Source organism: Buteo buteo, chromosome 4, assembly GCF_964188355.1.
Source record: "Buteo buteo chromosome 4, bButBut1.hap1.1, whole genome shotgun sequence".
Taxonomy (NCBI): domain Eukaryota; kingdom Metazoa; phylum Chordata; class Aves; order Accipitriformes; family Accipitridae; genus Buteo; species Buteo buteo.
The window spans coordinates 59,651,947-59,665,724 of NC_134174.1; the positions used below are offsets into that span (position 1 = coordinate 59,651,947).

Genomic DNA, 13,778 nt, shown 5'->3' on the forward strand with positions numbered 1-13,778 from the left:
GATTTTGTTGCGTGTAGCTGTGTTCAGAGAACCTTTCAAATGATGTTACATAGTTGAGCTCTTCAGTTTTTAAGGAAAATAAAATAGTAGCAAGGAGGGAGAAATTTAAAGGCACTCAGAAGAAAGGCAAAAATAGCTCTGACTGAACTGAAAAGAATCGATGATTAGGGAAATTTGGGAAGCCAGAGTTGCCAAGAGAGCAACTCTCTCACCAGAGGCAGCATTATTACCTGAGATGACACAAAGCGAGCAATTCTCTCCCTGCTTGATTGCCCATCTGTAGTTGTAGCAGAGACAAAATTAGCTCAACTCATACCTGGCATAACTTCACTGCCTCCAGTCGAGCTGTGTCAGATGCAATGACATGCTTGCAGTGTTTTCACCGACCACTAGATGTCTGTGTGTGCTCTATAAAGTTCTTGAGGGGATGATGCCCCTGGTAAACACGAGAGACAAAACTGGAACACAAGCTGTGGGGAAACCTATTAGTTTGTGTTTATAAGTGTAACATCATTACTTTAATTAAGCCTGTGTTTAAAGCAATTTATGCTGTCTAAAACTAAATTCCTGCCTTTCTAATTTGAGGCAAATATGGAAAAGATGCTTTTCCTGGTCCACATCTGTTTAAGACAAACTGTTTCCTTTATGTCCACGTGAAGGACTGAAGTGTATCTTATTGTTGTGAAAGTTTTGGAGGAAGTTGCTGAGATGTAAAATAGGTTCATCTTATTTCTGTTCTGAAACAATGAAATACCAAAATATAAAACATCTGCTCTGTAAATGAATTGGTAAGAGCTCGCTATTTAATTCTGCCCTGTATAGCCCAAACCACAATACTGCTGGAGCCATATTTTCACATGTACAATGCATCAGCATATCTGGGTGCACAGAGGAAGGCTGTAGATCAAATTTCAAGTTTATTGTATCTTTATTAAAAAAAAAACCAAACCAACAACAAAAAAAAAAACCAACCAAAAAAGAACCCTGGAAGAGTAGATCTGGGTACAGAAATCTATTTCACAATTCTGTTTATCAGGCAGTCTGCTGGCTGACCAGGGTAGCTGCACCTGTGACCAGCTTTTCTGCAGAGATCTCCCAAGAAAAATGCAAAAGTAATCAGCACATGTTTGCCTTTCATTTATCTCTGTCATCCGGGAATAAGATACAGATAGTATCAGGAGCAATGAAAGGTACATTCTGATATTATTTTCAAGTTTTTTTGTCTAGACAGAGAGGAGCAACCACTTGTATCTCTGTGGAACACATACAGCCCCCCTCCACATTCGCATCCTAGGCTGAAGGCCAGAGGGGGATAGTAGGCTGTCTATATTAAAAAAAAAAAAAAAAAAAAAAAAAAGAAGAAGTTTAAAACCACCACCTACTCATCAGGTGACTGGAGACTGTGGTTGTAAAATGTGCTGCAGGCAGAAGTTCTGAAAAATCCCAGAAAGTGTTGAAAACATCTCTAAACAAGGTATTTTTCTCCTGCACCTTTCTTGCTAAAGGTCCCAATTGCTGCCAAGAAAACTAGTGAGAATGTTAGCTGCCAAATAAAAAATTTATGACAGTGTTTGGCAAAGGATTGTATCACTGCTTGTTTTATACATTTCCACAAGGCTCTTGAAGGACTGTTGGACACATACGGCTCACTGATCACTGTGCTTTATCTGTTCTTTAATATATTAAAAATGCAAGCTCCAATAAAGTATGATTTAAACAATACATATTTTTTCTTTTAATAGCCTCCTATAAGCGCTTGCTATGGTGAGAATATAATTTCTAAACAACATTCCATATATAAAAATTGTTTTAAAAGCCCTTTACCTGACAAAGTTACTTGTTATTTGAGTCACTTTCATAGTAAAAATACATGAATTTTTCAATTAAAAATGTATTGCTTTTGCAATTGTGCTTGTTATATGTTGGAGTCTGGGCCAATAAACCGCCTGTTAAAACATAAAGAGGTCCATTCAGTCAAAGTTGTGCCTGCCATTTATGTTTCAAAAACCGAGAAAATAATATGTTGGAATTGCATTGCTCACCAATATCAATTAGGTTTTCGGCTGTATCGTTAAATTAATGTTGGGGGAGAAAATTGTTCCGGTGGATTTAGTGGAAAAAATATATTTTTGAATACAGAGTTAGCACACTGACAATAATAATTAAGCTGGCCGATGCTGAAGCAACACCCTTAAAAATATTTTCCCCGTCTGAAGGAACAAAATTTTCTGTCTCTGTCTTTTCAAACCAGTTACCAGATTAGGCTTCCAGCTGATAATTAGTGCTGTTTAACACAGATCTTGTCATTTGGAAATCTCAAAGCCTGAACGGTTTACTTTTTCTCATTATCAAGTGCCGCTGGAGGTGGCAGGTTTGGAGCGTGGAACTCTACCGCCCTGCACCATGGTGTAAGGAGGCAAAGAGCCTCCTCTTCTCTCTGGTGGCCAGGAGCTGGTGGGACACAGTCCTGGCGTGCTGTCCCCTTCGAAGGGGACCACCGGAGCGACACCACCCTGCGCTAGCCCAAATCTGCCCCAGGGCCGCGCGGCTCGGCACCGTGCTTGCATCTTCACGGCACAGCGAATATTCGAGAGCAACCGACAGCACTACAAATGCTCTACGCCTTGTGTGTGCTTGTGTATTTCATGGTATTTGATATAAAGTACTCAAGACAGACCAGCATTAAGAGGATTATTTCAGACAGCATTAGGAGTTAATTTACAGAAGATTAGCTCTAAATCGGGCAGATATCATAAGCAAATTAGCATCAGTTGTAAGAGATTCAGAATCAAAATGTGTAGTGGTTTTTAGTTTCTCCCTGTGTGTACTTAGTGGATGAGTAGTATCTTTATTAGTTTCCCATACTAAGGTGTTGCATCTCGGATAGTGAAGAACAGGTACGCTTTTTTCCTACGCGCACGTTATTTATTATGATGCTGTTTATTGGCAGTCAAACTGCTTAACTCCAGATACCCTTCCTCTGCTGAATATTTTGTATTTCATGCCATTTCTTCATTGAGTAATGTTTTGTTTGGCCCTAGAAATGATGTCTCCATGGTGTGTTGTAATATTTTTAAATAGGTAATATGCAGCTTTACTTCAGAGTGACAGACTTAATCCTTTTTTTTTCTGTTAAAATGACTCACATTTTAATGCCAACTCATAAAAATGAAGGAGTGTATAAAATGCTACATACTAGGGTGAAGATTACAGCTACTTAAAAATAGCTTCCTTAATATTTAAGCTTGTAAATTATAAATTTGTTTTATTTCCACGGGAGTGATGGTTAATTTGTATTAAAAAGCAGATTCAGTTCTTCAATCAGTTTTCCAGACGTATTTTTCTGGCGGCAGACAGACAGGCAAAAGCACCTATCCAATCCCTTCTCGGTATCGTGGTTTCAGAAACGCTTGCCCAATTAGTGGAGAAGATGATGAAATGGATTGGGCCACGATATTAAAGCCTGTGCCCTGAGTTGTCCTTGGGATTCTGAAAGTTTTGAAGTCTACGGATGGGATTCCCATCTTTGGAGAAATTTGTATTCTGCTCTCCAACAGATAATAAATTGCTTAGTCTTCAGCGTGCTCCTGAACATTTGTTTTTTTAACTGGGGAGGGAAGTCTGGGCAGTGTTTTACAGTTTTTTTCTTTCTTGATGGACCAAATTCCTCTTGACAAGGTTGGCCTGAGGTCATGAATGTCTGTGTTCAGTGAAAGAGGAATCTTCGCTCCTTCCGTGAGATCATGAAAACTACACCCACTCTAAGCCAGGTTGGGCTTGCAGGTCCCTCTGGTTGCAAGATCTGCAAGTGCTCTTGCACTTTGACTTGTGTCCTGTAGTTTTACAGAATGCATGGAGGCTCGGTGTGGTTATTAAACCGAGGTGTCTGAGGTCATAACAAAGTAGAGGCATTTCTGCTCCCCTAATAGAAATACTGTAACATGCTGAAAAGAAAACGCTTTAATAGTGGCAAGTATCTCCTGTCAACTAATTTGATAGTTCTCTATCAGGTAAACCATTTGTGAATACATCGATTCTTTTTATTTTTCACTGTTCTGTCTTCACTATTCCCAGGTTTTCTCTGAACCAGTTGGGCAAAAATTGATTTTTATTTGTTCCACTGGCCTTGTGGAAAATTAGCTTATGAACTGGTTTTTATAGGAAGACTCAAAGCACAGAACAGGTTGAAAAATAAGCCTATAGCAGTCAAAATTGTTGTCTGAAATGTCTTCAGACTGGAAGGCTGAATTTATTGCTCAAAACAAGTACTAGCATTGTGGAGGTGTGCAGTCCTGCTCATTATCACTGGAAAAGGGGGAACCAAAAAGCACAGTAAAAAATTAAATTTTAATAATGCTAGTGATATTTTCTAAATCCTTCTTGACAGAAGGATTCTCATTATTTTTATCTGTCTCAGAGTAGGCTCTTTTAATGCCATCTCACAAATGGCCTTAGCCATGATTGTTTTCCTTTCTTTTATAGCATTTGAAAAAAATGAATATATACCAAAAAAAATTCTATTCTATCATTCAAGAAGTGCCATGAAATGGTAACATTTTGGATAGCACATCTTCAGGAACAATTGCTGCAGATGCCTTCAGGTTTTTACAAAAGAGGTCAACATTGTTAAGACAATTGTAGAAAATTTGCCATACAAAAAGACGCCCAGTCAAATATGGTGTGATAAGGAGAAAATAATGCAAGGAAAGTATTTGTGTCCAGTCTCCAGCTTCATCACACCTAAAAGCTGTAGATTAGTCATTAATTAAAGAGAGGCAGGGTGAAAGATGTTACTTTCTCTCATCTGTTTAAGATATATATTTTAGTGGATTCTAAGGATTATGAAAGTTGATAAAATGCAGACTTTAGACATTTTTTTTCTCTTTAAATTGCACAGAATGTAAATTTAACTATATTTATCATAAAAGCCAATGTGCGATCATGTATGTTCTTGTCATTTTATAGCTTGCATACATTTCTTCTTCTGGAGAAATAATTGCTTTAGCTTTGAGTGCTGACGAGGGGGTTGGGGCTTTCTTCTCCTATTAACTGTTTGGGGACCAGGGCTTCATGCAACCGATGTGCTGAAGAATGCCATTACGCTGACAGCTGGGCTATCCACCCTCCCTCGGAGCTCTTACTAAAGCGCTCGTAATGTTTGCTAAGGCCTATGGTTCTTAGTCATGCTCAGGTGACTAAATGTGTGATTTGTTCTTCTTGATACTTCAGTACCCTGAGAAAGGCTGGCTGGGGAGTAATACAACCTTGACTCCTTCCACTTGCAGTTGCCACTGCGCACATGATCTTCATTTAGACTTGCCAAAGAGATCTGGTGTTGCCTCTGCTTTGCATGAAATGAATTAATCCCCCTCCGGTTTTGGTTGGTGAGTTTCCGTGGCCCTGGAAGCCACCCGCTGTTCCTCCTAATGACAGTGATAACCTATTTGGTTCCTTCTGTGGAAGGAGTGGACATGGAGACAGGAGAAAGCTGAAATTGCATCACAGCTTTGCAGAGGAATGTTCACTGTCGGGGTCTCTCATCAGCAGAAGGATACTTTTTCATACTTCAGAAATGCCTTCCCGTGTGTTTCAAAAATAAGCAATGAATAAAATCTGAGCTAGTAGATGTACAGTACCCTTCCCTTTTGCCTTTTTATCTTCGGTCCCACATCCACGAGGCCCTCTTCCAGGCTTTCCCTACTCTCGCAGTTTGCTTGCTGAAGTCTGCATACACTTGTCTTCCAATCACTCCTGTAGATATCTCTCCTTCCTAGCCCCCACCTCACTCCCCCCAGACTCCAGTGATCGCTTGGGTCCTATTTGCACCTCCTGAGACTGCCAGCTCCTTGAGACGGGACTCATGCAAGCTATGGTAATCCTGATGGCTACCAAATAACACTATGCACCGGTGCTGTCCGTATGGTTTTGCTACATTTGGAATGTATTGTAAGATTTCAATTATGAATTAGATATCTCAGTAAGTATTTTAATTATCAGATATCATAAAAATAATTTTAAATTTTAATCTTAATGGTAAGATTGTAAGAAGATGACACAGCAAGGTAAAAACCATAGTTCCTTGAGGCAAGGAAGCCCACTGCATTTCAGGAGACATTCATCCCAGAGAGGGATGTCTCTCCAATCTCTCACTCCTCCAGAAAAACTGTCAAAGGAGTATATTTGATTCTGGCTGGAATTTCTTGTGCAAATACGGGATCCATTAAAGGGAGATGATGAATCAAGGTATTTACTGACTAATTATTGATGAACATCATCTGCTTTACTGATGAGTTTCATCTTCGCAATATTTCTGATTAATGGGAGATCACACACACTTTACGATATAATAACACCTCTCCTGTATGGTTTTGCCTTCAGAGCTAGCAAGCTTTCTTGCTTGGGCCTCGTGTTCAAGCTTTTAGGGATATTCATCCCTACTTAATCTGTAGGCACCTAACCTAGCCGCTAACTTAACTAACTAGTTCTCCTGGGATGCATATATGGCCAAGAAAAAGAGAAAGCAGTTCAGAGCAGGACTCTAGCTTATATACACAGGGAGCTGAGAGAGATTAGCTAGATATAATTTAGATGTGTTTAAAGTTGGATAGTGTGACTACCTCCTTGCACCTGTTATTACATGACTCATTCTTTCATTCAGGGCCCAGGTGGAAGCACATTGATGTGGTTTGAGTGTAATATTATAACTAGAGATTGGTATCCATGTTATTACAAGTAGACAGCCCCAGTCCTTAAGGCTGAACTTTAAAGTTAGAGAACATAGCACTGCACAGCTCCTCAGCCCTATCAACAATATCTTAGGCACCCTGTCTGGCCTGTCTCTTTCAAAAACCCCTGCTAGTCAGCTAGAAAAATGCCATCATTTTTTTAATGCTCCATTCCTCCGTTTTTGAGGCTTTAATTTCATTATCTGCTCAGTTTTCAGCACTTTTTAATGGATTTTCCCAAGGTCTTACACATAAGAAACTAGAGCCCTGTCCCTAGGGGAAGAAGAGGCTCCTTTGGGAAGGAATTCAGAAAACATGAAATAGGCTCCTGCTGGGAATGGCCTGTCTCCAGATTGGAGGTGGAGCCCGGGCAGCACGGCCTTTTTGGCGTGAAGTCAGTCATGGGGGGTCCCATCCCCTCTCCACCACCCCCCAAAGCCTTTTCACCTTTAAGTATACAATGTCAGTTACAACGTAATCGGTTCTTCTGGCTTGAAAACACAAAGAATGTGAACTTAAATTTCAGAGTTTGGGGTAGGGGAGAGGAAAAACAGCTTGAGGATGTTCCAAATTCTTCACTTTTTCCAAGGTCAACTAGAAGAGGGCCAAGGAGTTGTATGCAACACGTGCCGATATTTTTTTCACTGGTAGTTCTGTTTGCTAATTTCAGTTGTTAATGATGAAAAATGTCTCAAGTCAGATATTTCCAACCAGCTGTAATTTTGCTAGGTCTCTCCTACTCTTTTATTTCGGTAGGTTGTCATGTCTTTATGTTTTGCCACAGCCTGTCTAGTTCTTTTCAGTTGCTTTTATTTAAGAAAAGCATTCTTAAACCTAAAGATGGGAAAGATGAACAGTTACTTGAAGGGCCCCCAGATATCCTGAACTTAGAGATTTATCATTATGTATCTAAGGCTTTGCTTTACCATTCATAACATTTTATTCCCCTGTGTGGGCTCTAGTGCTTCCATTTGAAAACTCCTGATATATTGTAACAAGAATGTCCTTATATATAGTAATAATGGTGTCTCTCCAGAAGGTATCTGAGTATAGCTCTATTACTTTAAATTCAGATTTAGTTTTGCCTGGTATGTATTTGCCTATGTGACTAGACCTATGCTTCATGTTTGTTTGAATCTGCTGATTTGCACATGAATATTGGGCACTTAAAAATCACTTACTACTGATTTACATGCACCAATTTTCTTGTATGTTAGCAAAAACTGCCGATCACAAATAAAAGGGCACCCAAAAATGCAATAGCTAAGTATTCAAAGTGATCATTTAAAATGTAGTCTTGTAGACAGAGAACAAGCCTTTCTGCCCAGTAAACTGATAGGAATCACTTCTAGTTAAATCTTAAATACATGTATTACAGTGAAACACTGTTGGACAGTGCTCCGTCATCAATCAGTCTGTGTTCTTGAGGACACTATTTTTTGAGATGCTTTCTTTAAGAATAAAGCCCTGTGTTGTAATGAATGTGTGCCAACTGATCCCCAAAGCCATTTGTATTTTTTTTATTTGTATCAGTGTCAGGGTTGAGCTTCTGTAAGAAATTTTTGCAGTATTTTATTTGTAGTCTTCATTATTTCAAGTTAAGGACACAAAACTCTTTATGCACCCAGAGTCTGCACTGGTTCGTTTATCTCCCGTATTTTGTTAACATTTTACCGGGATTGCTAATTTTCATGACAATTGTAATTGTACCATCAGTGCTTAATGGCAAGGCATCATTATTCAATGCTGGTCAATCAGGCACTAAGACATGTGCAAGACATCAGGCTGAACCCATATAGATGTCGTGCACTCCCCTGCTAATGAATGCAGTTTTGTAAAAAGGTTTAAACACGGTTGGCATCCTTAATGTAAGGTTTGCAAAAGCTTATTCGGGAACTGCTTTGTGTTTATACGGAGCAGATCTAAACATGTCACAAACAGAGTTAGACCCATTGTGTGCATGCGTGTGTGAAGCTACAGAGAGGAGCAAATCGTTTTGGGTTTTGAAGTGTGGAAAGGCAGCACAATTTCTGCCGTGGCAGGAGTGGGGGGAACTGATTTGCCAGGGACATCAGTGTTTGGTAATGGATGGGGGACTTGTTCTCCAAAGCAGTGGTCACCAGGTGCATCAAGGAGATGATCCCCGGAAGCGGACAGTGTCATTCGTTAGCTCACAAATTTGGCACTGGCTGGCGGGAGCCTCCGGCGCACCCATGGTTGGATGTTAGGCACTGTGACCAGAAGCCAGGATGGAGGGTCAGGCATTCAGAAAGGAGGAGCAGATGGAAACTCAACAGGAGTGGGATGCACTTTCTGCGTTGTTAGTCCAGCGTGCTCGTCCAATGCGTCGGTTAATGTTACCGTCACATCTGCTTTAGTTACTGTTTCTATGTGGTTTTGCACCCAAATGTTTTGGGCTGCTGTCCATGATAAACTAGATGGAACTTGGTTTAAAAGCACAGATTTTTCGTCTCTTCTAACTCAAAGTAGAATGAGCCCTTGTGCTCCTAGAGTTTCGAGTATGAAAGGAACAGTAGACATTGGCTGTTAATGAGCTCCAGTGCGCCGGGCTCCAGCAGAACTTGGTGTGAATTCAGTGCCTAAGCTGCATCAACTAAATGGTTAATTCATCTCATATCAACAGCACTATGATTCATAATGTAAACTTGAGGAATCCTTGATGTTTCAGTCACACATTCCTCTTAATTTGGCCATGCATTCTTTTAAAGCTACAGTGTGCTAACTTAATAAAATGCAGCATGCAAATGCACAAGTTTTTGCCTTCAGGCATTTTAGCCATGGATGTTTCAATGGGTGTCTTCTTTCAAGTATATATTCTTTCTTAAATTATTTACCCTGTAAACATGCTTTGCATTTTCAAAGAAGAATCTGGGCTTCCTCATTCACCAGATTTCGTTGAATTTAAGGTGCAATAGAGATAAAAGACTATCATCGGCTTCTTGCGAGCATGTTAGCCTTTGGGATTTTTTTGTAGTGAATGTTAGGCCCCATTTTCTTCTCCTTTGGTATTATTGCTCCCTCCCCCACTTAAATTCCTTGATGCTTTGCCTAGAGCAATACCCACTGGCAGTGTCTGGCTGTGACAGTACTATAGGCTTCCCTACAGATGGGTCCTGCCAATGCCAACCATTGTTCTACCGCTGTGAGCTGGCTTGACTGGCTTGGATCACTCAAAACCCCTTTTCCTCTTGATTTTTTCTTTATTCTGAAGGGTCGCCCTTGCCTGTTGACTTTGAGATCTGAAATGTGCTGAAATCCAGAACTTGTGTTCTCTGGCTGAGCAGCAGCTCCCAGACTCCGACTTCAACACGCAGCGCTTGCTAAGCCCTCCTCAGGACCGTCCTGCTGCTACCAGGAAGGCTCTGTCCTTCTCCTCTTAGCCCCATTCTTCTGGCAGTTTGCAGTTAGTTTAATTTTACTTGCTCACTTGAAAGTAAAACAGTAAAACTCGATGTTACTCTTTTTTTAAAGATATAAAATTAATCTTTAACTGTGGGCTTGAATATTAAAAGTATATAATGCTTCAGTGTAGGAGTCTGTTGATAACATCCATCCTATTTCATGATTAATTTGTTCCTTTTAATATGATATTCTTTTGCTGCACTGTGCAGACTAATTCAGATTCCTAGAAATTGAACTTTGATATGTATTTCCTAGATTCACACTGCAAGTGAACCTTCAATTAGCAGATACAGGTGGCAGCATGCCTCGCTCAGTGTTCTCTTGACAAGGATTTTAGAGACGTGGACACTGATTAAATAATCTTGCAGTCGGGTGTGTACTGACAGAGTATTAAAAATAAAGCATTTGGAGGATTTGATGCTTTTTTTTAATTTTTCTTTAATTTTAAGTCTCAGATGATGAAATGCTTTTTCAGTGGGCCAGAGATAGGAGGAGTTGATTTAAACACTCAGTATGTTATGTATGCCTTTGCCTAACTATGTGTTAGATTAAGCGAGTTTCACTCACAGTTAATCCTTTGTAAATTAGCATTATGGATGCCTTGGGGCCCACATCCCACAAATAAAATGGTTGTCAAGCCAGCTGCACTGTGTATTACTTAAGGCTGAATGTTTTAAGAGTTTTCATGCTTTTAATCTATTTCACTGCTGAGTTTCAATTTTGCTGAGTGTCTTTTCAGGAGTGATGAGGGTGAGTGAGTAAATATATATTCTGGTTTTCATGCATTTGCCTGGGCAAATCGTTTGTTATCAGGTGTTTCGCAGAGAATGTCACACTCCACCACAAAAGAGAAGCTTGTAAGTTCAGGTGTTAAATTGAAGTGCAAACCAACAAGAACCAAAAGCCCTTAATTAGCTTTATTTTGTTAGCCTGCTACACTTTTTTTTTTTAGGGGGGAAAAAAAAAAAAGAGTGAGAAACATCCCTCCCTCCTCCTCATCCTTTTGGCAGAGTAAATATTGCCTGTTAAGTTTGAATTAGCTGTCATCGCAAAAGAATTAATGCTGTGGTTGAGCCTTTCTAGTGAGGAAGGGAAAAATAAACGAGACAGATCTTAGTTCAGCTTTAAGTGATAAATGAGGACAAAGCAGCCCATTCATCTCCTGCTAGGAAAGTGGACACAAACACTAAAGCAGTTTTGCGGAAGACGTGTCAGCAAATGTGATCATTTTGTAACCTGTCAGGAGGATAGAGAGCTAGTCCTTTTAGAGTGTCACAGGGGAGGGTGTCTGTCTGATGTGACAGTTTTCATCCATCCATTTACTGCTTTTTCTTTAGGTGGGGGGTAAGCAAGGAGAGAGCTGGAGTTGGTTAAAACTGCATTTTTCTTTACACTTTCCAATATAATTTATATGTATATCCACCCGCATTCAGATGAAAAACATTTACCAAGGAAAACTCCCCTCTGCTCTCTAGAGTTTCTTCTCTCTTTCACTGTGTGAAATATGCTCATTTTAACACATTACATTCCCTGCCTTCAAGTTGGAGCCTTGTACTTGGTTTGATATTTCACAAAACACAGTTTTACCTTTTCTTCCTGTTGTTTGGTTGGTGAAGGCTTTGTTTTGTTTTGTTTTGTTTTGCAGAAGCATGAGAAAAAATAAATATATATATATAACTTAGGGTGCTTTTATTGCATTTAGTTGTTGGGGTTTTTTTGCTGTACATCTCCAGTTTTGGTGATATGCTTCATGTACAAATACGTTTTGCAAAAGTTCCTGTTTTATGAAGAGCCTATGAAAATTTTCTTCCTCCTCTGTGAGAATGGACTAACAAACGCTGAATTCTTACAAACCAGAATCCTCCCATAAAATGCCTCAAATTCTACTATTTGTTGATTTATTAATTTTAATTGACCTATTAATTTCAAGCAAAATCTGAAGCAATGTGGTGTCTGATTTTAGAAGCAGGGATTTCTCCCAACAAATGATTGAACAATATTAGGACTTTCTACCTCTGGCATCTTTTTATTATTACTAATTTCCTTTTTTTTTATACTACATAGAAAATGTAACATTTGCCTATTACCATAAGTAAAGGTATGCTACAGAGACAGGAGATGCTTTTACAACATAAGCTTCACAGTTTGACACTTGCTTCTTTATATCATCCTTTTCTTCAAAACTATCTTTTATACTTTTCCCTTGGTATTTTAGTACAAGTAAGTATCTCATTGACATGTGTTTCCTTGAAATCTTGTACCTTAATAGTAAAAATCCCTTGAAAATTAATAAATTGTTTCCGTTCAGATTAAAAAAAGCTGTGAAGATTTCAGAATGGCTTTAAAAAATATAATGGTATTTACTATTACAAACCACACTGCTTGGATTGCATCGACAAAGCACTGGTTATTTCATTTGTTCTTAGAAGGTTCATAAATTGTAACATGATGTATTTCAGTTATTCTAATATGTATATAAGTGTATGAATAATTAAGAAAAGTCCAATTCTTTCCTGAATGCAAAAGTTGGATTTGATAGCTAAATAAAGAAATGTTTGGAAGCACTGGAAATTGAAAGAAGTAAAAACCAATCAAGATAACTCAGAATGGTATAGGAAAACCTAAATTTGTGGGCATATGTCTTTTCTCCAAGATATTTATCTGTGTGCTTCTTTTTATGATTTTTATATATATTCTGCTATTTTGTTTTATTTTGTTTTATTCACTGTTTTTTTTTTGTCTCTTCTACTTTTTTTCAGGATCATCCAAAACCGGATTTTGATCGTTGTTCTGGCAGTCATCATCATCTTCACCACCGTGATGGCTATTTTTTTTTCTGTCAAGGGACGCTGATATCTTTGTTCTTCACTAAACAGCAACAAACTGCTTGTTCTGAGTAATTAAGACAAAGTGGTCACATGAATCATTCTCTTGCACTGACAGAGTCTCCCTCTCTTTTCCACTCTTCAACTCAGGTGCAAGTGGTGTAAAGTATTTTGTATTATTGATGGCATAGTTGATGGCATGTGAGGTTGATTATTTTTTCTTACATTTTTTGTCTTTATCTGAGTGTTTTCAGAATCTTAGTATTTGCTGGGGTGAGGGCTTGTTCCGGTATAAAAAGACTTAACGTGTGTTGAATTCTACCCCAGACAATTAGCCTGTAAGTTGCCGGAGTTTAGCCAGGGAAGAGGGGTCTTTGCACTTTTCTTGTGCTACGCGGGGTGTATGAATATCAAACAGTATCTGACCTTCTCTGATAGAGAATATAAGTAAAGCAGAGACCAAATGATGTAGAAAGTGAACCTGTCTCCTGTGACTAACTCCCGATCATGAATTATCGTAATAGGCATAACCTGGTTAAGAACAGTAGTTTTAAAGAGAGAGCAACCTTAGGATGATGTTTAATATCCGACGTGAATCCAACACTCTAACAGGTTTTTTAAAAATTAGGCTTTCTTTTCTGCTTATTCAAAACAGTTCCACTTTCATCAAGGTCATGATAATGCATCACTTACCCAAAATGTAGTTGTGACCACAGCCCATCTGTTGAATCTGTTTTAAATCTTCCAATGTTGATATACGTACTGATAAGCATACACACTAGGCCCTTATTGAAGATGTATAAAG

The 13,778-nt window shown here is 39.0% G+C and overlaps 1 protein-coding gene across 4 annotated transcripts in view; it reads left to right on the forward strand.

Moving 5' to 3' along the window:
• VTI1A (vesicle transport through interaction with t-SNAREs 1A) overlaps positions 1-13,778 on the forward strand; it is a 275,231-nt gene that overhangs the window by 261,207 nt on the left and 246 nt on the right. For all 4 annotated transcript variants that reach the window (XM_075026425.1, XM_075026423.1, XM_075026426.1 and 1 more), the window contains one exon: positions 12,908-13,778. This exon is cut by the window's right edge and continues 246 nt beyond it. Coding sequence is in view for 2 of the 4 variants with exons in the window: in XM_075026423.1 (XP_074882524.1) it covers positions 12,908-13,001 (94 nt within the window). In the remaining 2 variants the exon portion in view is untranslated. The remainder of the gene's footprint in view (positions 1-12,907) is intronic.